Genomic DNA, 22,249 nt, shown 5'->3' with positions numbered 1-22,249 from the left:
GGGTGGGGGCAAGGGGGCGAATTCTCCAGGAAGGAGCAAGTGCTGTGGGCCTCACCTGCATTTCTTAAGCCAGGAAGCCACAGCTTCTTCCTATTTCCATGTCCCCATATCCCTGGCGGTTGTGGCCTCAGACATAGCTCTGGGCCTGTATCAGGGTTTCATTCAAGGCCCTTCATTATTTGGCTCCCACTTACCATTACAGGCTTTTCTCTCCCTGTGCACACCTGCCAGCATTGTGGCACTTCCTGAGTCATCCCTGTGCACCCCACCTCCCTTAGGCTCACACCAGCACGCCTGCTGCCCTGTCCTTCTCATCTCTCCCTTCCTGAGCTAAGTCATCTTGCCTGGATCAGAATCATGGAGCCCCATTGTCTGCTCTCATGGCGTGTAGCTTTGTATCCTTTCCATGTGAGCTCTGAGGGAGGACCCTGTCTGCCTCTCCAGTCTCATTTGTGCCGTTGTCTCTCCAGCGTCCTGTGCTCCACTCACCCTGAAACATTTCCATGGGGTCAAAAATGCCATGCTCGCTCTCTAACTCCGGCCCCTGCTTCATCTGTCCTCTCTGCCCGGGGCACACTCCCACCTCCAGTCCTGCTTCCAACTCCTTCTCTTCCACTGAATTAATTCTTACTCAGAAGCCTTCTCTGAGCCCAGAAACAGGCTAGGAGTCCCTGCATGTTCTCCATAAGGTCCCTGTACACTGCCTCTCCCCCCTCCTTGAAGCTCTTAACATGTTGTGTTCCTTGATTGATGGCTACCTCTCTCATTAGACTGTAAGCTCCGTGAACTCAGAGTAAAATCTATCACATTCATTGACCCCTCAACACTGAATGAACATATGAACAGGGGATGATCACTTAGCTCAGAAACGGAGAGACAAGAAGGATAAGGGCAGCAGGCATGTTGGTAGTGAGCCTAAGGCAGGGAGTTGGGGATGCACAGGGGCAACAGAGAAAGTGCATAAATAATAAATGAGAAGATGTCAGCGTAGGTAAAGGCTGGTACTCGCCACCTCCCACAACCACATCAAAATTACAACTAAATTACAGAAAAACCATCATTCAGAACCACCTGAAAGCTGGCTGAATGGAAGTCCTACAATAGAAAAGTAAAAAAAGCATGTTGAGACTGGTAGGAGAGGCGGAGGCATGGAATGGGCTGGTCCAGCATCCACGTGTACCATTTTTTTTTTCTAACCCAGAGGGAGATCATCCCCGCAGAGGCCACTGTGAGAAGCAAGGAGTCCCAGTCCCACACCTGACCCCCCTGCCACCGAGGGTCCCAGAGCTGGGAAGAAAAGCCCCTGTAACTTCAGGCTGTAAAAACTAGCAGGGGTTGTGGCTGAGGGACATGGAGGTTTCCTGAGATCCAGGTGTTTCTCTTAAAGGGCGAGGCATGAACTTACTCAACTCACTTCCTCTGAGCTCCAGCGCCAGGAAGCGTTGGAAGATGTAGACACATACAGGGAGGAACTGGATTGTTGTCTGGCATTGGGGCTGGAATTTGGGGGCGGCTCACAGGGGTCATTGTTCCTATGCTGAGACTTCCTCTGCCCCAGGACTGACTGGCAACCATATCTCAGTCTCCATCAACCTGGAACACACTGTTTGCTCTGCTCTGCTGATTCCCTGAGACCCCGCTCCATCCAATTTGTAGCCCCACCCAAGCTGTATGTAGCAACTTTTCCATATGAATGGCTTATCTTGGCTCAGCCTTCAGACTTTGCTAATATCTCTCAAACAAGCTGCATTTGGTGTCAGTGTGCCCCAAACTTATCAATAAAAGGCCCAAGATTGGGCACCAGTACCAGCCTGCTTTGCTTCACAGCTAGGCCTCACCTGGGCACTTCCAAACCTGATATAAATAGGAGGAATCTGCAGATCTCTCTGTAGCTCCTGCCGGGTAGCCTCAGGCAGTGGCTGACTTTGCACCTCCTGGGAGGCCCCAGAGCCAGTGCACCTGGTAGACAGCTTCAGACCATACCAGATTACAACTCTACACATCTACAAGCGACACTCAAGGAAGGGGCAGACTTAGTGAGCACCAAAGCCCCACTGAAGCAATCCTGCTCCATAGGGGTGTCTCCTGCACAGCAGTTCTCCCACTGTAGTCACAGCTAGTCCTCACAGCCAATTGGCCTGGAGGTCAAATCCTCCCAGTGACACCAACAGCAATCAAATGTGAAGATGAGGCTGGAGAGAAGAGTGGGTTCTCTGATCTTCCAGGGGAAGTAGCTATGGACCAGGTGTGGGGCCAGTTTGCTCCCACAGGCTGCACACTCCCCAGTGGCATTTGGTGGTTGGTGACTTTTCAGAGATGACCTGCCAAATATTCCTTTATTCAGTCCCTTAGTGAGAGAATCCGCTCATGGGAGGATCTTTCCTGGTGGCCCTTCCTTGGAGGTAGGAATCAGAAGGCTGGAATGTGGACATTCTACTCTAAGATCTCACCTTCTGTGGTACAGTTCCCCTCTGGAACCACGCCCACTGAAATAGTGCAGCCCTACAGGTAACACCAATTAGCATCTCACAGCCTGCCATGCTTTGGTTTTTTTAGTTAGTCATTAACTTGGTGCCATCAGCATTTGCTCTATCAGTTCTGTCTTTGGGTACAACCTGATAATTTCTACAGTGTTATCACAGTTGAAAGAGTGACTGCCTATAGACCCAATCTGGGCCTTATTTATGGGAGAGGAAGCCAGGACTTCTATGACTTTAATTCCTGTTTCATGCCTGCCTTTCCCACTGAGAAGGATGGTCCAGCAACACAAGTATCACAAGACAAGGCTGCCACCAGCTGTCCCTCCTCCCTTGGGCAGTGACCCAAAGGCCTACCTTGTGGTGTCTTCGCTTCCTCCTGAACCGGAGCAGCTCTTTGTGCTGCCGAGACACGAAGTTGACAGCAGCATACTCAAGCAAGGCGGAGAACACGAAGAGCAGGCACACCGCCATCCAAATGTCAATGGCTTTCACATAGGACACCTGAGGCAGGTTGGGGGAAGAACACAAGGGAGTGAGGGCACAGGAGGGTGGAATATTGAGTGTGGTGGAATGTTTTCTGCTGCTCAGTAACTCCTCTCATCCCCCACTGCTGTCCTCTCCTCAGCTGGGATGTTAGGGTGGAGGTTACAGAAGAAAAAAAGAAAAATGCATCAAGAAGACTGGGCAGAATATTGGGCACAACAGAACACGGTGCCTGGAAGAGTACTGGCGAGAGGAGAACGGTGGGCCCAGCACTATTATTCAGTGGAACAGAATGCTGTATTTAGTCTCAGGAAGAAGGAACAGGATGCCACACCTAATGTCAAAGTGGAGAATGCCAGCAAATTGTGGAATAAGAGCAGAATGTTGTGTCGCTCCTCCACCAAAGCAACAAGAGAACCAGCAAAAATGGTCACAATAAACTTTTTTTCAGAACTCTGGTAATTAGCCGTTAGACCAACAGCAATCCTGTGAGCATTTATTTAAGGAAGACAACTGAATCTCAGTGAGAACAGCAAGCTTTGTAGTATTTTAAAAAGCAGCTTCATTGAGATTTAATTCACATACTGCACAACACACACATTTAAAGTGTTCAATTCCATGATTTTTTTATACATTCACACATAATGTGCAACCATCAGCACAGTCCATTTCAGAACTTTATCACCTCAAAAAACACACACCAAAAACCTAGTAACTTTTAGCTGTCATCTCCCTATTGCCCCAATTCCCCTACCCCCAGTCCTAAGCAACTAGTAATCCATTCTCTGTCTCTATAGATTTCCCTGTTCTGGACATTTCATATGAATGGAATAATATGTGACCTTTTATGACTAATTTCTTTCACTTAGCATAACATTTTCAAGGTTTATCCATATTGTAACATGTATTAGTATTTCATTAAAATATATGTATATTGATTTCAGAGAGGAAGGGAGAGAGAGAGAAAAACATTAATGATGAGAGAGAATTATTGATCATCTGTCTCCTGCATGCCCCACACTGGGGATCAAGCCTGGAACCTGGGCATGTACCCTGAATGGGAATTGAACCATGATCCCCTGGTTCATAGGTCGACGCTCAACCACTAAGCCATGCCGGCCGGGCAGTATTTCATTTTTAATGGCCAAATAATATTCCATTGTATGAATATACCACATTTTGTTGATCCATTCATCAGTTAATGGGCATTTGGGTTGTTTCTACCTTTTGACTATTATGAATAATGCCTCTACAAACATCTGTGTGCAAATTTTTGTGTGGACATATGTTTTAATTTCCCTTGGGGCTTTGTGGAGTTTTAAATTGCCCCATTTCTATCCCCTTCTCTCAGCTCCATGCCAGCCTTAAAAACCAATGTCCTGGCAGCTACTGATGGGGCAGAACAGAGTTGGAGCTTGTGCAAAGCTCCATCTCCAGAGGACATCATTATTGGACCTAATGGGGGGCGGGGGGCTCACTGAAAATTGCTGGCCCAGTGTGAACAGCCTTTCCCTGGGGGCACTTGATGAAAACAGTGACAACTGTTAAGCATCAGATAACCACTGAGGCAAACAATAGGTTGATCAAAAAGCTTAAACAGAAAAGTAGGGGTGAGATGTCCATAGGGGCTTGAAATTGTGTTATTCCTAATTCCATAATAATTATTCAATTAATGTTAATTTTTTAGATGTCATAATATCATTGTGATCCCTATTCTTTATTGTCATGATGTGGGTAGCTTTCAAATACTTGAGCAAAAACTGCATCTCTCTACCTACTTCCCTTGCCCACCTACCTATCTATATATAGAGGGACAGAGATAAAGGGAATGAGCCAAAATGCTAACAATTGGATGCAGATAAAGGGTGTTATGTGCTCAATGTGTGTTATTTCAGTGTTTCTGTATCAAAACAGAATGTCAAGTGTGGCATTAATTGGACCTTATGCAGCACATTGCACTTAGCATGAGGCTGAGGGAGCAGAAGGTGGTGTCAGTGTGGAGCAGTGCAGGATGTTGCATCTAGTGTTGGATGGATAAAGCAGAATGTGTCTCCAATGACAGCAGGAATGTAGGCAGACGCAGTGCCTAGCGTTAGAAGAGAGCACAGCAGAATGGGGCACCCGGCATTCACAGCGAAGGGAGCAGAACCTCGGATCTCAAGCACAGGGCAATGGAGGAGTATGTGGTATTTGGCACTAATAGTAAATGAAGCAGAACATTATGTCTGATGTTACAAGTGAATTAAGCGGAATGTGAGCTCTAGTGTTAATAGTGAAGGGAACAGAAAGGTACATTTACAGTGAGGGCAGACTGGAGGAGAGTTAGTGTCTTGCTGTCAGTAATGAATGAAGCGGAATGCTGTGCCTGGCCTTGGAAGAATGGAGCAGAATGTTGTGTCTGGCCTAGAATGAATGAAGCAGAATGTGTACCTGGCATTACTAGTAAACGAAGTGAAATCTGTGGTCTAGGATTAATACTGAATGGAGCAGCATACTATTTAAGAGTTAATAGTGAATGTACTAGAAAGTGGTGTTTAACATTAGAAATATAAGTATCAGATTAAGGTATGTGTAGAGGAGGGTTAACATATCAGGAATAACATATGAGGCTGCTATCTTACAAAGGACCTGCTTGCAAGGCTGGCCCTTGAAGGACATTTGGGAAATTGGATTTGGGGGTTGTTCCCACTTTCCCTAACTGATAAGGGTGCTTGTACTGCTTGTACAAACAACATGGTTTATGCTGAACATCTGTTTTCCTTCGGGTGGTCTGGAATTTTGTTATGTGCTAGGCACCCAGCACCCAGTAAAAACCTTCAATAATGAATCTTTAAAGAAAAATAAGTTTTTTATTGATTTTAGGGAAAGGTAGAGGGAGAGAGAGAAACATCAACGAGGAGAGAGAATCATCGATAGGCTGCCTCCTGCATGCCCCCTACTGAGAATTGAGCCCACAACCTGGGCATGTGCCCCAACTGGGAATTGAACTGTGTGTGACCTTCTGGTTCATGGGTTGAAGCTCAACCACTGAGCCACACCAGCCTGGTCCAATAATGAATCTTAAATGAATCTCTAAACACTTTCTCTTTCTGTCTCTCTGAGCAGAAACATTTCACACTTGTGCTGCCTTTTGTTGCTGGGGTAAGAGGGTGCTCTCTGTGGTGCCTCATGGGAGGGAGGGAGAAAGCAAGGAAGCCTGCCTATGGTTCCTCCAGACTCTGCACATGTCACTTTCCTTGTCATCTAGCTGTGCATCCTGGATATACCACTGTAAGACGTCTTAGCCTTGAGTACAACTATATGCTGAGTCTTTGAGTCCTATTAAGTCTCTGAACATGGGGGTGGTCTTTTGGAGACCCCCAACACAGTATCTACATTAATGGTGAAAGGGATGGAATGTTGTACTCAGCACTAAAAGTGAATGGAGGAGTTGAGTGTTAATAGTAAATGAAGCAGAATGTGTGTCTAATGTTGGTAGAGAATGGAGCAAAAGATGTCTGGGGATTGTATTGAACATAATGTTCTTCCTTCTTTCCTTCCTTCCTTCCTTCCTTCCTTCCTTCCTTCCTTCCTTCCTTCCTTCCTTCCTTCCCTTTCTTTCTTTTTTAAAAAAATATATTTTATTGATTTTTCACAGAGAGGAAGGGAGAGGGACAGAGAGCTAGAAACATCGATGGGAGAGGAACATCGATCAGCCGCTCCCTGCACACCTCCTACTAGGGATGTGCCTGCAACCCAGGCACATGCCCCTGACCGGAATCGAACCCCAGGATCCCCCAGTCCACAGGCCAACGCTCTATCCACTGAGCCAAACATGTCAGGGCCCTTTCTTTCTTTCTTTCTTTCTTTCTTTCTTTCTTTCTTTCTTTCTTTCTTCCTTCCTTCCTTCCTTCCTTCCTTTCTCTCTCTCTCTCTCTCTCTCTCTCTCTCTCTCTCTCTCTCTCTCTCTCTCTGTTTTGCATTTGTTTTGAACATAATGTTAAATCTGGAGGAAGGTTTTGGTGAATCAGAGTGCTGGACCCTGCCAAGTGTGGTAGATGAAGAAATAGTGACTAATTCCTCATGCTGTCCTTATTGCAGGTAGGGGAGGGAGATGAGTGTCCTCCTACCTGTCCAGGTGTTCTGTGTGCTTGGGCAGTGGGACTTACCTTGGGCAGGGATGCTCGGGAGCCAGAGCTCTGGGTGGTCATGGTCAGCACGGTGGTGATGCCCAGGCCCACACGGGCTGGTGCAGCATCCATGTTGATCCAGAAGGAAATCCAGGAGAGGATGACAATGAGCAGGCTGGGAATGTACATCTGGATCAGGTAGTAGCCCATCTGTCGCTCCAGGTGGAACCGAGCCTCAATGCAGGTGAATTTACCTGCAAGAAATGATAATGAGAAGGCAAAGTAGCCTAGTAGATAGGAACAAGACTTTGAGGTCAGAACAATCTTGTCTATGGAAAATTGGGGATGATGATGAAGATGACAGTAATAATAATAAAAAATACCTACCTCACATGTTTACTCATATGGTAACTGTGATGAGAGAATGAGATGGTGCCTATAAAGAACTTAGCACAGTCCTCACACATCATTAGTGCTCGGGAATGTCAGTTGCGATCATCCTCATCCTCACTATTTTGTTGCCAAGAGTGGGCCTAAGTGGACCATTCTCTTTCCTTCTGCCAGTTTTCTTCCCAAAACATGACTTGATCCTGTTACTTCCCTTTGTAAAACCTTTCTTTCCTTCCTTCTCTCCTCATACAAGAAGGTCCCCATTACCTGCAGGGAAAGTTCAAACTCTTTAGTCTGTCCTTCACAATGGAGCTCTGCCTGCTTTTCCATCCCATGTCCCTCCTTTCTTCACCTTAATCGGGACCACCTATACTCCATCCCTTGCCTTGAGCAGTTCCTCTGACACAGAGGTCCTCCCAAGACCAGCTCTTCCTTCTGCCTTAGGAATTGGGTCCATTTTGAGTTAGGTACCATGCTGCCTGGAATAAAGACTATCTCCCAGCTTTCTTTGTAATGAGCTGGGGCCTAAGTTTAAGTTACTTGCCTCAGGACTCACAGGAAGAAAGGGTCGGAGCCACTTTAATAAATATATAACCACTAGTAATAAACACAGAGCTCTGTCCATCATGTTGAAGCAATGACTGAATGAATGTTTGAGATGATCTCTGGCCCTGGTAGGGGGTGGGACCTGCGGAGGGTGGCCCCTCACACCTACCTGTGTTGTAATGCTTGGTGCAGTATCTCAAGTCCTTCTCCTCCTTCAGGATAAACTGGGGCAGAGTTAGTCCATCTGCCACCTGTACAGCTCCCTGCTCCTGCCACTCAAAGATGAGGTCATTCATGGTATAGCCAACTGGGATGGGATCAGAAGAAGAAGAAGCAGTCACCACCCAGAAGCACTTATTTGAGGCGTGTCTGGCTTTAGGGTTAGAGAGAGAGGCACCAGGCACTTGAGGGAACTCATGAAACCATGTTGCTTCCTCCCCCATCCACATAGGAAGTTAAAACTGGTTTAATTGTTTATATTTACCCCACAACCCTTCTCCTTCTCTCCCTACAACTCCCAGCACCCTACCTTAGCATGTCCTGTTGCCCCTCCCCCTTACCTCCTGGTCAAGTTCAGTTGACATCTGCTATTCCTGCCTGTACACCATCCTTGCAAGCTCCCTCCTTTGCTCACAGCAGACTTTCCTCAGGGGAATGACTCTACGGGGTGCTTTTGTAGTGGAACTATCATTTGGGGGCCAAAGTGTGAGATGCTGACTCAACTAGGCCTTTGTCCCAGGACTTTGGCCCTTGGGTGAAGTCACAGGAGGCTCAGCGGTTGACTGGTGCTGATTCTCTCCAGAGGTGTTGCTCCCGAGGGGAGGACCCATTAGTCCCTGCTGCCTAAATGCTCTGCCCCAGTTTCTGTACTTCTGGTTTCTCCTACAAGTCCACGAGGAACCTCCATATCTTTCCATGTAATTCTGCTTTTAAAATGCGTCTGATTGCTCTCTGGGTTTACAGTCAAAGAATCCAACTACCTACCCCAGCTGTTAAAATCCTGGTTCACTTGATCTCCATAAAGCCTTTTCCAATACCGTCCCTCCTTCCCAATCAGAAGGAAGCCCGCTTTCAGCCATGAGGCTACCCTCTTTTCTATTTCTAATAGAACACTTACCACTCGCTGCCCTGTGTTAGCCAGTCATCTGTCTCCCTGCTGGAGGGAGCATTCCCGTAAGTTCAAGGACCATGTCTTATTCCAGCTATTTCCTGTCAGTCCCAGGGAGCATGTTCACGAGGGACAGGGGACAGTGCCTCTTTGGAGAATGCTGCTGGCTCCAGAGCTGGGCCTCTGACAATATAAGGGGAGTTATATTTCTGAAGCATTCTCTAAGAGCCAAGCCCCTCATCTGGCCTTTTGAGCTATTGCAGTAACCTCCTGGGGCCCAGCGGTTGGGAGCAGCTGTGTGGCGATTTCTGCCAGTTCTGTGGTTAGAGGGGAGACTGGTTCTTTCTAGAGGCCTCACGTGAGGGACTCACAGCTTTCCAGTTGCATGATACATGTCTGGACATCCATGGGGAAATTCTTCAAGTCCATGGGGCAGGCCAGCGTCAGGGTGATTCTGGGGAGAGAAGGGAGTCGAATGATGCTGGGTCCACAGACCAGGGAAGTTGTGCCTCCATGCTAGTTACTACCAGAAACCACTTAACTTGGAGAGGTCAAGGGGTCAAGGAGGTCAGGGAACCAACATATGTACATTTCCACACTTCAGATATGTAAATGGAGCAGAGAGGTGAAGGTCACAGAGAGTCAATAGAACTTCTGTGTTTCTTTGGAGTCTGTCTGGCTCCTAGGGGCCTGCCTTTAGCAAGGTGCCTGAAAGACCTGGAGGCCGGGGGCTCCCCTAGCCCTGCTCTTCTGCAGAGGCCTCGGGTAGGGACAGGGCCTGAATGATCCTTTGAGCAGCACCAGGCCTCAGGCATTCCCAGGTGCACTGGCAGCAGGTGCCGCCAGTGGTTCCTGACTCCCTCCCTTCATACCCTAGGCCAGGGGTGGGCAAACTTTTTGACTCGAGGGCCACAATGGGTTCTTAAACTGGACCGGAGGGCCGGAACAAAAGCATGGATGGAGTGTTTGTGTGAACTAATATAAATTCAAAGTAAAGGAGCGGAGGGGAGAGCAAGAGAACCCTCCGCTCTTTTGGCTCCGAGGTCCGGATAGAACAGCCGAATGGGCCGGATCCGGCCCGCGGGCCGTAGTTTGCCCACAGCTGCCCTAGGCTCATCAAAAGTTATTTCAAAAGACTCCTAAACAGTTGGTGTCCAAACACAGCTGGCTCACATCTGTGGGCTCCTGCTGGTGTCAGCTGGGAAGTGGTGGGCATCCCTGGCTTCTGGGCTAGCTGTTTATTCTGGGTTATTCAACCCTTGCAGAGGCCAGCAGCCTCAGACCCAGAGGAAGCCCCCTTAACAGAGCCTGCGGTCTGCAGCTCCGGCTGGGATACAGGCTTCTGCTTGAATGGCTTTGCCAACATCTGAGCACCTGCTGCAGGGGACGGAGAAGAAACAGCCTTAGATCATCAGGCCAACTCCCGCATTGACAGGTGAGGTGCAGAGGAGGGTAGGTAGGGAGGGACTCGTGTAAGGTCACACAGCAAGCCAATGGCTCAGCATCTCCCAGCCTTGGGATGCTGAGAGTGGATGCTGGCTGGCTGGCTTCCCAGCACTGCTGTCCTGAAAGGCACCAAGTTGGTGGTGATCACTCAGTGCTGACAACCTGGCGGCACATGGTGAGATACCAGGCCCTGTGTGAACCTATGCCCTCCAGCTCACACCCACAGCTCCCATGTGGGTCCCTTCAAGCACAAAGTAGAAGAGAGGGGGAATGAGAGAGGGAGATGAGAGAGAGAAGGGAAGAGGAGGAGGGGGAAAGTGAATGCAGTTGATTTCTGAAGTTAAAACCTCCAAGGTGGGGCAGCTGTCACACTGGGTTAATTTCCTGAAGTTGAATGACCTTGGGAATATCACTTTCTGCTGATTTGTTCCTCTGTCATACTGCACTAGGGCCTAGGTTCCCAGAGACATCAAACTAGCCTGGCAGCAGCAAGAACCAGGCAGGGTGACCCTCCCTGACCGCCAGCCAGCCACGGCCTTGGTGCCATTTCCTGAGCCCACCACCCTTCCAGTCTGGATGGGCACTGGGATGGAGTGGGCTCCCAGGTTGGGAAGGCATCTGCCTCTGGTTCCTCCCAGCCTGCCCCTCTGTGGTGCTACTTTCCCTGCAGAGATTTCTAAGTCCCCTCTCCCAGCCAGTCTGCTTTTCGGCCACATCCGAGGATTGGGACCTGTGCAGCCTCTCCTATGAGCCTGGACATTTAAAGTTCACCTTCCAGCCCAGTGGTTGAGCATTGACCTAGGAACCAGGAGATCATGGTTCAATTCCAAGTCAGGCCACCTGCCCAGGTTGTGAGCTGGATCCCTAGTAGGGAGTGTACAGGAGGCAGCTGATAGATGATTCTCTCTCATCATTGATGTTTCTATCTATCTCCCTTCCTCTCTGAAGTCAATACAAATAATTTTTTTTTTAAAAAGCTCACCTTCTAATGGAAATGAAAAGGTTTAGTCCCCTGAGGAATGCGAGGATGAGGAGGGGGAGTAATTTAGGATCAGTGCTCCCTTTAAGCCCTTTCAAATAAAAACATCTTCATTCAGCAAATATTTGAGTGCCCATTGAATGCCACGCCCCTGTTCTTTAAGGTTCTGAGTAGACATCAGATTAGCTGTGGGAACTTTGCTAAGTACTTAACTTTCAGGTCCTCACTTGTTTAATCTGCAAAATGGGCACAATAAAACCTACTTCATTGGGTTGTGAGGAGGATTAGAAATCATCTGTGTAAAGTACCCAGACTAGTAAGTACATTTCAGTGAATGGTGATCTGTAAGAATCACATGGACATTAGTCATTTTCTTCATGTCTTGGGGGACAAGATTGGGAATTAGGTGGGGAGGGGTAGCAGGAGACTCTGAAAGCTTGCCTCTGACCTGGTATAAGGTAAGGAGGATGGGAAGCATTTCCAGAAGGGATGGAGCAGCCCTGACTGGTACCTGTGAGCAGTGCCACTCACCAGCAGGCCATTTACAGTGAAGTTGCTGGAATTTTTCAGGTTTTGTGCCTTTGCTCCTGCTATTTTTAAAAATTTTGGTAAGAACATTTAACATGAGATCAACCCTCTTAACAAGTGTTGAGGCATTCAATACAGTATTGTTAACTATGGCACCGTGTTGTCCAGCGGTTCTCTAGAACTTATGCATCCTGGTAGCTGCATGCTCCTGCTATCCATCGTTGCCTTTGAATCCTCTTTTTCTTTATCAAGATTCTGGGTAAGGGTTGGGGCCTAACTTCTCCCAGATGCTTCCTGGATCTCCCTGGTTAGGCTAAACCACTCACCCCTAGGACTTTGCCCAGTATTTCATTCTCACTTGCTGAGTCTACCTTACAGGTTGGCTCTGCCCATCCGGCAAAGGTGTCAGGTTGCCAGGGCCCCTTCACCTGTTTGACCCGCCTCTTCTGTCTGCTCCCAGAAGACAATGGGTCAGGGCAGGTGCTGAGGATGGAGGCGATGAGCCGTGGGCTCACCTGATGCTGTAGAGGACGTTCCCGCTGCGGGAGATCCGTAGCAGCTTGTTGTCCGTGGTGATCTCGTGGAAGTGGGCCCCCTTCTCGTTGGCGAAGAACAGGTCCGGTTTCCAGATGGAGTCCAACATGGACGGGTCCAGGTCCAGTGAGTCATCGGGGTATTCGTTGTAGGCCAGCCGGGGGTCGTTCCACTGCTGCCGCAGGAAGATGTTGACCCTGTAGTCCTGCAGCCGGGGGACAAGGGTTAGGCCCAGGTGCTTCCGCCTGTGTCTCCCAAACCCGCTGGAGGATGTGGTTCGAGTGTGGTGGCAGCTTAGTGGGAGTCGGACAACAAGTCCGTGCATCAGGCAAAAACCAAAGGAGTTCTAACTATCCCAGAATGTTCTCTAACTGCCCCATCGAGTATATTCAGCTTGAACTGAGATTATTTAAATGTTCTTTCTTTTTTTTTATTTAATAAATCTTTATTGTTCAGATTATTACAATTGTTCCTCCTTTTTTCCCCCTTAGCTCCCCTCCACCCGGTTCCCACCCCTCCCCCGCCACTGTCCTCATTCATAGGTGTACGATTTTTATCCAGTCTCTTCCCACACCCCCCACACCCCTTTCTCCCCGAGAATTGTCAGTCCATTCCCTTTCTATGCCCCTGATTCTATTATATTCACCAGTTTATTCTGTTCATCAGATTTTTTTATTCACTTGATTTTTAGATTCACTTGTTGATAGATATGTATTTGTTGTTCATAATTTTTATCTTTACTTTTTTCTTCTTCCTCTTCTTAAAGAATACCTTTCAGCATTTCATATAATACTGGTTTGGTGGTGATGAACTCCTTTAGCTTTTTCTTATCTGTGACGCTCTTTATCTGACCTTCAATTCTGAATGATAGCTTTGCTGGGTAGAGTAATCTTGGTTGTAGGTTCTTGCTATTCATCACTTTGAATATTTCTTGCCACTCCCGTCTGGCCTGCATAGTTTCTGTTGAGAAATCAGCTGAGAGTCATATGGGTGCTCCCTTGTAGGTAACTAACTGTTTTTCTCTTGCTGCATATAATATTCTCTCTTTGTCTTTTGCTCTTGGCATTTTAATTATGATGTATCTTGGTGTGGTCCTCTTTGGATTCCTTTTGTTTGGGGTTCTCTGCACTTCCTGGACTTGTAAGTCTATTTCTTTCACCCGGTGGGGGAAGTTTTCTGTCATTATTTCTTCAAATAGGTTTTTAGTATCTTACTCTCTCTCTTCTTCTGGCACCCCCATAATTCTGATGTTTGTACGCTTGAGGTTGTCCCAGAGGCTCCTTACACTATCTTCAAATTTTTGGATTCTTTTTTCTTTTTGCTTTTCCAGTTGAGTGTTTTTTGCTTCTTTGTACTTCAAATCTTTGACTTGATTCTTGCGATCCTCTAGACTGCTGTTAGATCTCTGTATGGTATTTTTTATTTCAGTCAGTGTATGCTTAATTTCTAGTTGGTCCTTTTTCATATCCTCAAGGGTCTTTCTAAATTTATTGGCCCTTTCTAGGAAATTCTTGAAAAACCTTATAATCGTGGTTTTGAACTCTATATCCAGTCGTTTGCTTTCCTCCATTTCTTTCATTTGTGATCTGTTTCTTTGTCTCCGCATTTTGGCTGCTTTCCTGAGTTGATAGAGTGGCTTTGTGTGCTAGGTGTCCTATAGGGCCCAGTGGCTCAGCCTCCCCAGTTACCTGAGGTGGACACTCTTGGTGCACCCCTTTGTGGGCTGTGTGCACAGTCTTGTTGTAGTTAAGCCTTAATTGTTGTTGGTATCACTGGGAGGAATTGACCTCCAGGCCAATTGGCTGTGAGGATCAACTGTGTCTATGCTGGGAGAACTTCTGTGCTAGAGACAGAAGTTCTTATGAGAGAAGACTTGCAAAAGCCTCTGTGCTAAGCTTGAATGGGGCAGAGTCTCAGGGCAGAGAAGACAGCATTGGTTTCCCATCAGCCCTGCCCTAATAGGCCCCTGTGTCTCAGTGTCTTGTGCTAATCGCTGCAAACACCTCTGAGAGAAAGCCACCCTCGAGTGTTGCCCGCTGCCAGACAGTCCAGTTTCTCCATGAATGAGTCTGGGTCCTCAGAGTCTCACCCGGAACTGGAGTTCAGTGCAGTCGGAAGCTTTTGTCTCCCTCCCGCTTGAGAAAGCCAGTGGCGTACTCAGTTGCCAGTCCTTTCCGCGCGCGTGCACACCTGGATACCTCTGCCTTCTGCAGTTCCTCTGAGTCTCAATGTGCTTTTCTCTTTCCTGACAGTCCAGTGTCACCCCATATGAGTCTGGGTCCCCAGAGTCTTGCCCGGAACTGGAGTTCAGCGCAGTCGGGGGCTTTTGTCTCCCTCCTGCTTGAGAAAACCAGTCGCACACTCAGTTGCCAGGACTTTCGGCGCGTGCACATGCGCCTGGGTACCTCTGCCTCCTGCAGCTCCTTTGAGTCTCTGTGTGCCCCTCTCTTTCCTTCTAGTTGTAGAATTTCCACTCAGCCATCCTTCCTGTGGTTCTGGATGATGTCCATTTTGTTTTTTAGTTGTAGTTTTGAAATTGTTGTGCGAGGCAGCAGTTTAGGTGTTTACCTATGCCGCCATCTTGGTTTCTCCTCCTAAATGTTATTCTTTCTTTTCTGAAGTTAAAAAAATATAAAGTTCAGGCTGATATAATAAGTGCCTGTTTTCATCCTGTTAGATAAGAGATAAAGTTGAAGTCCCCCTTTTATCATCAACCTGTCAGTGCAGTAATTCTCACGTGCACTCTGGTTTGAGAGCTGCTAGTCTAGACAGATTGAGGAGACACGAGGAAAGACTAAAAGCTAATGCCTGGAACTAAAGTCCTTAGTTCCCATTCACAACCCGGGAAGCAATTAGTGGTAGGGTTAGGTCTCCAAGGCTGGGAACTGGGTAATGAAATGAAGAAATAGTTGCAAAGAAAAGTTTTAAATTTTTATTAGCGAGACATTATAAACCTGGGTCCCATGACTATCACGACACTGCGAGTAGAATTTAGGGTACATCTGAGTTTTCCCAAGAAGAAGACCATAGTTCTCTCTATTGGATTCCCACAAGAGTTTAAAGTCCTCCAAGATGAATAACAGGTCAAATCCAACTTTAAATGCTTTCCTTCAAGACATGAGCTCCACTCATGAGCACCCACTGCCGATCTTTCCCGGAAGGTGCCGATAAATGAGATGTGCTGTATTTCCTTTGTGGTGCTGCTTCTAAATGCTGATCACTCAATCTGTCATCAGCAGGGGTGAACCAAAACAAACATTCCACCCACCCCCCAAGTTCTTCCCAGCACAGTCCTCATTCCGTTTGCCTACAGAAATATCAATAGCTTTATAAATGTTCCAAGGTATTTTACAGGATTGTTCTATAATTTAATTGAAGCCTCTCCCTCCAGTCCCATAGAAAATGACATTTAGTCTCATAATCTTATGTCTTATATGTCCCGTGGTGGAGGGAGAACTTCAGGCCAGACCTGGATGTTGACAGTCAGAGACAGCTCCCGGTCTGGCCCCCTCTGACCAGGGGATTAGAAACAGCTTTCTCTCTTTGATTTAACAGAAGAGAGAGAGAGAGAGAGAGAGAGAGAGAGAGAGAGAGAGAGAGAGAGAGAGAGAGAGAGAGAGAGAGAGAGTCCTATCAGAGTAAACATATTGTGAATGGTTGGGCAGAAAAAGCCTTCAGCCCCCAAACCTCAGCTGTGCTTTTGGTGTTCTTGCCGGTGACATGTCAAGCCTGTTTACGTGGCTAAAAGGAAGAAAAGAAAGTGGCATTTCTTAAAATGATTCGTTAGGCATAGGCGCTGTTCTAGGTACTGTCACACATTTAGTCATCAAAAAACTCCTGCAAGTTAGACATCCAGATTCCCATGGCGAGGAGGGTAAGGAAGCTGAGGATTAGAAGGGCTGAGAAACTCGTCCCAGGCCAGGGCTAGTAAGTGGCAGAGCTGGGCTCTGCATCCGCAGCGTCTGACCCTCCATGCACACATCCCACGGGGTGGAGAGCCGGCTCTGTGCCCCGGCTATGCGCCTCCCATCTTCACAGCCTAGTGGATTCTGCCCGCTCAGTTTAGCCTCACCTCCTGCAGGAGCCTTCCTGCCCTCAGGCTTTTCTGGTTGCTTCCTTTTCTGATCTCCCAGCAAAACAGAATCACCAGAAACGTTTAATTTAGCACTTCCTCACTGTGTGTGTTTTATCTCCTCTCCTTGATTGGCAACAATTTGAGGGGATGAACTTGAGCTTCTGTTTCTCCTGCACCAGCCCACCCACTCACCCAGTCACTTTCTAAGATCACACAGCGATTCAAGAAAGGACCCCCGGGGATTAGACCTGAATTGCTTCTCTGGGTCTCACTGTTAAAAAAAGGAGCTAGGCTAGATGGTCTCTTAACAACCCTTCCAAATCTAATAGCTAATTGTTATTAGTTTTGTTTGTGTAATTAAGAACATTTAACTGAACATCTAGTAAATGCCAGGTACTGTTCTAGGCACTGGAGAATATACCGAGAACAAGAAAGACGCATTTATGCAGACACAGAGCCTACAATGTAACGTCTACACCGAAGTGAGGTAAGGGCTCTGGTAGGGATTAAGTACAGGGTGCTAGGGAGAGAGAGGAGACAGCCTCCCCATCTGGACTTGGGGGTGGAGGGCAGGGAAGGCTCCAGGAAGACATGGTATTTAAGGTGAGACCAGATATAGTTGAGCCAAAGAGGAAGGGCATTTAGGGCAGTTGGACCTGCTAGAGACAAAGCAAGAGTGCAGTACTCTGGAAGAACAGCAAGTGAATGAGGAGAGGAGGGGAAGCAGGCAGGAACCAGGAGCCGTCCTGAGGACTTTGGACTTCATCCTGGGAGTAATGAAGCAATGACGAGTTTTAACTATGGAGGGGCATTGTTTATGTTTTCATTTTATTGTTGATATTTCATTTTTATTTTTAATAGGAAAAGGACTATTTATTGATTGTATACACCTATTAAACTGGTATATAGTGGATACTTTAACATACTACACATCATTTAATACTCATGATATCATTAAAAACTAGCTTATTATTTCCATTTTACAGTTCTTATTCCCATTTTACAGTTGAAGGTATTCAAGCTCAGAATAATTAAGTAATTTTTGTGAATTAATGAAGGAAATAAGAGGCTGGATTCTAAGCCAGATGTTTGCTGCTAGACTTTATAAGTGCATCATGCATTTCCCTTAATCTAAGTATATGTATGCAAAACGTATTTATAACACTCTTTCATGGACAGGAATAGTCTCTATTTTGTTATTACTGATATTTAAAAATATTTTACTCTTCCTTATTCCAAAAGAAATGCATGCTGATTGTAAAAATACAAATATATACCACCTAAAAGAAGAAAAAAAGCCCTATAGGGTCTCATTATGAAATGACGAATGAAAGGCACGAGCTGAGATCTGGAGAAGGTATCTGGGTGTCCTCAGGCAGCCCCACTTCCCCTCAGCAGCTGCCATTGACTTCTCCTGCCTCATTGGTGAACAGCAGTGGGAAATGCAGTTTGGGAGAGATCAATGTAATTGGTGCAATAGCCTGAAAGCTAAATGCTGTTTTGCTCACTTAGCCCTGTGCTCACATGGGTTGGTGTTCGACATGGTGGGGGTGGGGGGCGGTCCATGTTCAGGTTCATGGGCTGGGGAGCAACATTTGAATCCTCCACCTGAGAACCTCGAGCTCCACCCCCAGTAATGCTTTCTAGGTTTCACACTTTCATCTAAGTCTGAGGCGGGAGGGATTTCCTGAGTTCTAGCTCAGCAGTCTTTAACACCGGCTCACCTTTCTTGCCTCTGAGATTCCCTGATGGTCTGATTTCTGGAAACTGGACAATTGCCATGCTTGTAAGACCAAGGTGGAGCATTAACTAGTTCATTCTGACATTCAACGGATATTTATTCAGGGCTTTCTGTGTACCCTCTCTCTATTGTGTCTAATTTTGGTTGGATTTGTGTCACCCCCACCTTGTTTTGTCTAATTTCAGATTCCAACCCTTCCCAGTAAACTCCTCTAAACTCAGCATTGTCGTGAAGTAGCATGCATGAGGTATTTTAGTAGGAGAGAGATAAGAGCCTGATGAGTGTGTTGGTGGGAAGGGGATGGAGAAACCATTGACATCAGAACCAAGAGATATCACCCAACAAGTAGACAATGAATAAGATTCTTATACCTGGTAAAGTCTCAGCAAGCACTTCAGCCCTCAAAGGGACGTCTCTTTTGTAACTCAATTCAACTCTATAGACATTATGCCCTGAGGGAGAACAGTGAGGGTGGAGGCAAATGGTCTTGATTTCTACCCTCACAGATCTTGAAGTATCTAGCAGGCCAGGCAAGATATGGACACAAACATCTACCATGCAAAACTGAAAGTAATAAGGGTCATTGAGAGCAATACCTAACAAATGGCTATTAGGTATTGATTGCTCTCAAAACATGGAGATTACTTCCAGCCAGGCTGGGTGAATCTGGAAGAGCTTTTGGAGAGAAGGTGGCATTTTAAAGGACCCTATCAGTCTATTCCATCCCCCTGAAGTTGGCTTCTCTAGATCTGGTATTATTCTGAGATGTGACCAGTACCTGGTTTCAGCTGGAAAGGAGGCCAGTTATGTGTGAGTAGGTAAATCAAGGTACACAGAGGCTAAAGAACTATCTCTAACATCACACAGCTATAAGTGCCAACTCTGGGATTTGAACCCAAGATGTTAATGTAAGAGCCCAAGTACTTAACCACTAGACTACACTACCCCGGATCTCCCAGAATTGCACTGAGCAACAGTTTGATGATGCCTCGGTGCCATTGGATACTGCCTCTGGCTGCTGTTATGTACCTCTGGATTTGTAGAGACCCACAATCAGCAGGAAGGACAAAAAGCCTCTGTCCCAGGTCCAGCAGTTCACTGGCACTCCTACTCTTTCCTGCACTGGCCCTCCAATTTGACCCATTGTCTGCTCTACATTGGAGTCCAGTGCTGGCGACTCCCCAGATCCTGACTCATTGCCTCCTTGGCTCTGGATGCCTGCTCTGTGCCCTGAACTCTCCTAAGTCACCACCCTGCCTGTGCATTCTCATTTGGATCTCACACAATCAGAGCTACATTTGTTGTAAAGAACTGTAGATGGTTTGGACCAGTGGAGCTGAGCATCTTTGTTTGTCTTTAGGGGATCACTAAAGCCCAGTGTGAGTTTAATAATTACGTGAACATGCTAATAGCAGCTACTTTTATTGGGTGTCTAACACTTGCCAGAACTTCATATACATTCTATCCATAAACCTTTCATCAATCCAACACACTGGGTATTATTACACTCATTTTACAGGGCAGGAAACTGAAATTCAGAGAGGTTAGACAGAGGTTGAGCATCTTGCTCAAAGTTCCATAGCTAGTAGGCGCTAGAGCAGAGGTATGAATCCAGGAGTGGGTAGCAGACAGACATAGTGCATTGTGTCCTACTGAACTCATGAGATAGGTTGGCTCATACATATCCTGATAGTGCTAGGTGGGGAACTTTGGCCTGTTAAGCTGTGAGACGGATTCATAACTGGTTGCCAAAGGTTGCAAATTGAAGGGCAGATGCTAACCTGGAAAGAGGACAGTGTTGGCAGTCCAGGCACCATAGTGAGACACTAACAAATGTGGAAATGCGGAAACAAGGTTGCTCTCCGAGAGTTAAACTAACAGCAGAGATACGTGTGCAGGAGGGAGTTGGGCGAGGCTCAGCATCAATCACAGGGACCTCTGTGCAGTCTCCATGATTGAGGGCTGGCATGTGTTGTGACTTAGTAAGTGGAACCTTAATTGATTTGATCGTGTCTTGTTTAGAGAACTATTTTACCAACACGTGGGAGACATTTATAAGTAGTATAAGAAAGGGCAGGCAGAGGAGCAGGAACCTGGCAGCAGCACCTGGGGAATAGGACCACACTGGGGCAGACCAGCTTTGTTGTCACCGGAAGGAGGGTGTATGTGTGGCGAGGCGAGGATGGTGTCTTAGACCTCTCTCTAAAATGGCCTGGTGAGCGTTCCTTCAAGACTGTTTTTTTCTCCAGTTCCAGGTACATCAAAACAACTTTTGATTGGCTTCCCCTAATATTCAGAAGAGTGGTCAGGGAGTGCATTCATGGAGGACGAGAGCATTCCTCTAATTAGAATGGAAAGATCCGTCATAAACGAAAATGACCTGGCAGCCTCACTTACCCGCTTCAGTCTTCTGTGGGCTTGAGTGTCATGAGTCAGCCTTGCTGAAACTGATCTGAGGGAGAGCCCCATGGGTTGTCGTAAACGCATGCTGGTGATGCCTCCCTTGGTGCTGTCGGGAGAGTCACCCTGCAGATGCTACCAAGTCTGCCTATGATTTCGCTTTCTGCCTGTGACAGATGCTAGTGGCATTTCTGAGAGCTCTCTCTGTGGCCTTCTCTTAGTCTCCAGTTTACCAAGGTTTCGCGGAGTAATGAACCATATCAAACTGGATGACATTTATTATAATTTTTCTTGGATTCCCCCAACCCATGAGTATAAGAAGTGACCTATCATTAGCTGTGTAGAAAGAATGAGGGTGTCATGGAAAAAGCAACCATAAGAAGGGATCTCATCCACAATAGCAACCAACCCCACAGACTATCCAGGAATAAACCTAACAAGCAACGTGTGAGATGTATATATTTAAAAAACAACAACTCTTCAACTTTACTGAAAAGAATAAGGGAATACCTACATAAATGGAGAGACACACCATGTTTATAAAACATACAAAAGATGTCACTTCTTCCCAAATTAATCTATAAACTCGATCACAAAAATTGGGGGCAATTTTTATAGGCTTTGACAGGCGGATTCTAAAGTTTATGTGGGAGAGAAAATAGGCTGAAAAAGTCAAGAAAACCTTAATAAAGAACAACAGAGGACTATCTCTACCAGGCATAGAAATATAATGTGAAGCCTAGTAATGAAAGTAGTGTGGCATTGGTGCAGAAACAGCCAAACAGAGCAAGGGGCAATAAATGGAGAATAGAAACAGACTAGGTATATATGAGGATTTATTTATTTGTTTATTTTTTATATGGGGATTTACTTTATGAAAAAGATAGTATTTGAAATCAGTGGAGGAATTATGGCTACTTAAGAATGATATTGTAAATATTACTACCTAATCAGAGAAAAGTAAACCACCACCAAATAGTTTTCAGAAAACTAAACTAAACCAAATGGATTAGGGAAGTACACGTTAAAAAATAACCTATAATATTATTCAAACTGCCAAATAAACACATGCAAAGATGCTCAAATTCACTAAGAATCTGAAGTGAAAATTAAAAATGACTATGAAGTACCATTAAAAAAACTTACCTGGTAAAATAAAAAATAAATGGTAATATCTTGGGTTGGCAAGGGTGAAGAGAAATGAACACTGTTGGGAGGACAGTAAATTATTAAAACTTATTTGGAAGTTAGCTGAGCAATAATATCTGTCAAAATAATAAAATGAAGTGCATGCTTTTTTGATCAAGTAATTCCACTTCTGGAATATATCCTAAGGAAATGGGCAAAGAGCTATACACAAGAAAATTCATTTGTAATAATGAAAAGCTACATAAGCCTGAAGGTCCATCAGGAAAAGGGTGGTTAAATAC

General features: G+C 46.2%; 1 protein-coding gene across 2 annotated transcripts in view; it reads right to left on the bottom strand.

The window, feature by feature from the left end:
* GLRA1 (glycine receptor alpha 1) overlaps nt 1–22,249 on the bottom strand; it is a 64,808-nt gene that overhangs the window by 1,680 nt on the left and 40,879 nt on the right. For both annotated transcript variants that reach the window (XM_080676302.1, XM_080676301.1), the window contains exons 4-8: nt 12,585–12,808; nt 9,488–9,570; nt 8,178–8,315; nt 7,112–7,326; nt 2,835–2,981 (exon numbers count right to left, since the gene is read on the bottom strand). In XM_080676302.1, the coding sequence (XP_080532428.1) occupies nt 2,835–2,981; nt 7,112–7,326; nt 8,178–8,315; nt 9,488–9,570; nt 12,585–12,808 (807 nt within the window). The remainder of the gene's footprint in view (nt 1–2,834; nt 2,982–7,111; nt 7,327–8,177; nt 8,316–9,487; nt 9,571–12,584; nt 12,809–22,249) is intronic.

The sequence above is a fragment of the Plecotus auritus genome, assembly GCF_963455305.1.
Source record: "Plecotus auritus genome assembly, chromosome: 6".
Lineage (NCBI taxonomy): Eukaryota > Metazoa > Chordata > Mammalia > Chiroptera > Vespertilionidae > Plecotus > Plecotus auritus.
Note: the sequence above shows the minus strand (reverse complement) of the source record. Positions and strands in the feature narration are given on the sequence as shown.